At 33.4% G+C, this 1,889-nt stretch overlaps 1 protein-coding gene across 1 annotated transcript in view; it reads right to left on the reverse strand.

Annotated features, from left to right (window-relative positions):
* Window positions 1-698: 698 nt before the first annotated feature.
* The window catches only part of LOC103604126 (ribosomal protein S6 kinase delta-1-like), a 124,945-nt gene continuing 123,754 nt past the window's right edge, over window positions 699-1,889 (reverse strand). Inside the window, exon 8 of the mRNA XM_008588714.1 lies at window positions 699-848. Coding sequence (XP_008586936.1) covers window positions 732-848 — 117 coding nt within the window. The 3' untranslated portion in view covers window positions 699-731. The remainder of the gene's footprint in view (window positions 849-1,889) is intronic.

Raw genomic sequence — 1,889 nt, forward strand, 5'->3', positions numbered from 1 at the left:
GACAAGCCCAGTATGTTAATATTTGGCATATCTGACATGTCACCAAATTTACATGTACTCAATGGCAGATATTGTTGTTAGCTTAGTATTTTTATTCCAAAAGTAAAAGAGTGTATATGTGTGTGTAGGGAGTGAAGGGCTTAGTGTATTGAAAAAAGCCCAGCTTCTGGAGTCAAAAAAATTAAGGTTTGAATCTCAGTACTACCCCAAATTAGCTATGTGACTTCTCAGCAAATTACTTAACCTGTCCTAAATATCGTTTTCCCTCCAAGATGCAAAAAATAAGATTGTGAGAAGGATTAAGTAAATTGTTTTATATAAAATGCCTAATATAGGGTCTGACACATAGTAGGTGCTCAATAAATGGTAGTAATTAGAAAAATGCCACTTTTCTTCTTGACCATTGGAATGACTATATCAATTAATGTTGAACAACTCTGACTCACAGGTTTTACTCACATAAAGTGCATCTTCACACTCCTATAACACTTTTATAAAACCAAACCCCTTACTCAACCGAATGCCAACAAATAAATATACACCTTCTCCTTCAGCTCAAATATATTTTGCATGACCTTACATGAATTGCTTAGATAAAAGCTTTTTCTTTTCTGCTTTTGTTATTTTAAAGTACAGATGCATTCGAGTCATTTTCTCCTTTTGTTTCATATCCTTAAGATCCAAAGCTTCAAAGACAAAATGTCAGCATGCAGTCGATTTATGACTGAACTCTAGAAGAGACACTGAAGAATTACCTTGTCAATCACCCCAAGGACTCTGAAGGCCTTCAGCTCCTCGGCAGGGCTCCTTAGGTTCCAAGGGGGCCTTGAACTTAGTGATCCTGGAGGCTAATGGAAGATATCAAAGATTACACATCAATCAGGGAGGTACTTGAAGGAAGGCTGCCTGCTGAAGCAAATGCCAGGCCAAAAGGAAACGAAATTTATCATAAATCAGAGAATGGAAAGATGAAAGGAGAAAGTTTCTGTTTGTCTGTAATGTAAAATAAAAAAAATAAAAAATAAAGAAAATCAAAAAGAAAAAGCAAGAAAAAAGTTGCAAGTAAATAAATCATAACATTGAAAACAAAATTTTAAAAAGAAAAATTAATGAGCTGATACAGTTTCTAGAGCGATAATTCAATTCAGAATTGTACAGCTATCATAAAGCTTCCTAACAAATGGATGAGTGGGCCAACTCTCAGTCACAGTTTATATTTACCCATACACAGCTCAAGAGTAATTTAGAAGGGAGGGAATTAAAAAACAATGCAATAATGCATAAACTTGGGAAGAAAGATACACATGCCATTCTCTCTCATCATGAAATATATGTGTTTTAAAAGGGACTGGCAAATTCAAGTCCAACCAGAAAAATTACCAATAATGGTGAAAAATTAAGAAACTCATTATATAATCAATAGAATCAATAAAATATTTAAACATCTGTGATATGGAAAACAGTCTGTTAGCTACAGAAAAGAACAAAACAAAAAAGATCAGTGAATATAGGAAGGAAAATTTCACTACCAAACACAATTAGAAAATATTCCTTCTTCCATAAATTGGTTTCAGTTTCTCCCTATCAACAAAATAAGTCATTAGATTAGATAAACTCTAAGGACACCTCCTTTCGGCATTTACAACCAGAAAGTACTGCTATATTAATCCTTATATTAAATTAGTGATGCTGTAAAGGATGACAGGAGATACAAAGCCTTATTATACAAGGGGACTATAAAATGTTCATGGAAAAATTCATATTATCTTTCAATTCTATTTTTCCTAGACCTTTCTGAAGTACCCGTGTATACTTAGAGCAAATCTTACTGTTATCAAAAATACCCTGATTAACTAAACTTCAGGTGAGAGAATTACCAAGACACTATT

Source organism: Galeopterus variegatus, unplaced genomic scaffold, assembly GCF_000696425.1.
Source record: "Galeopterus variegatus unplaced genomic scaffold, G_variegatus-3.0.2 Scaffold4985, whole genome shotgun sequence".
Lineage (NCBI taxonomy): Eukaryota > Metazoa > Chordata > Mammalia > Dermoptera > Cynocephalidae > Galeopterus > Galeopterus variegatus.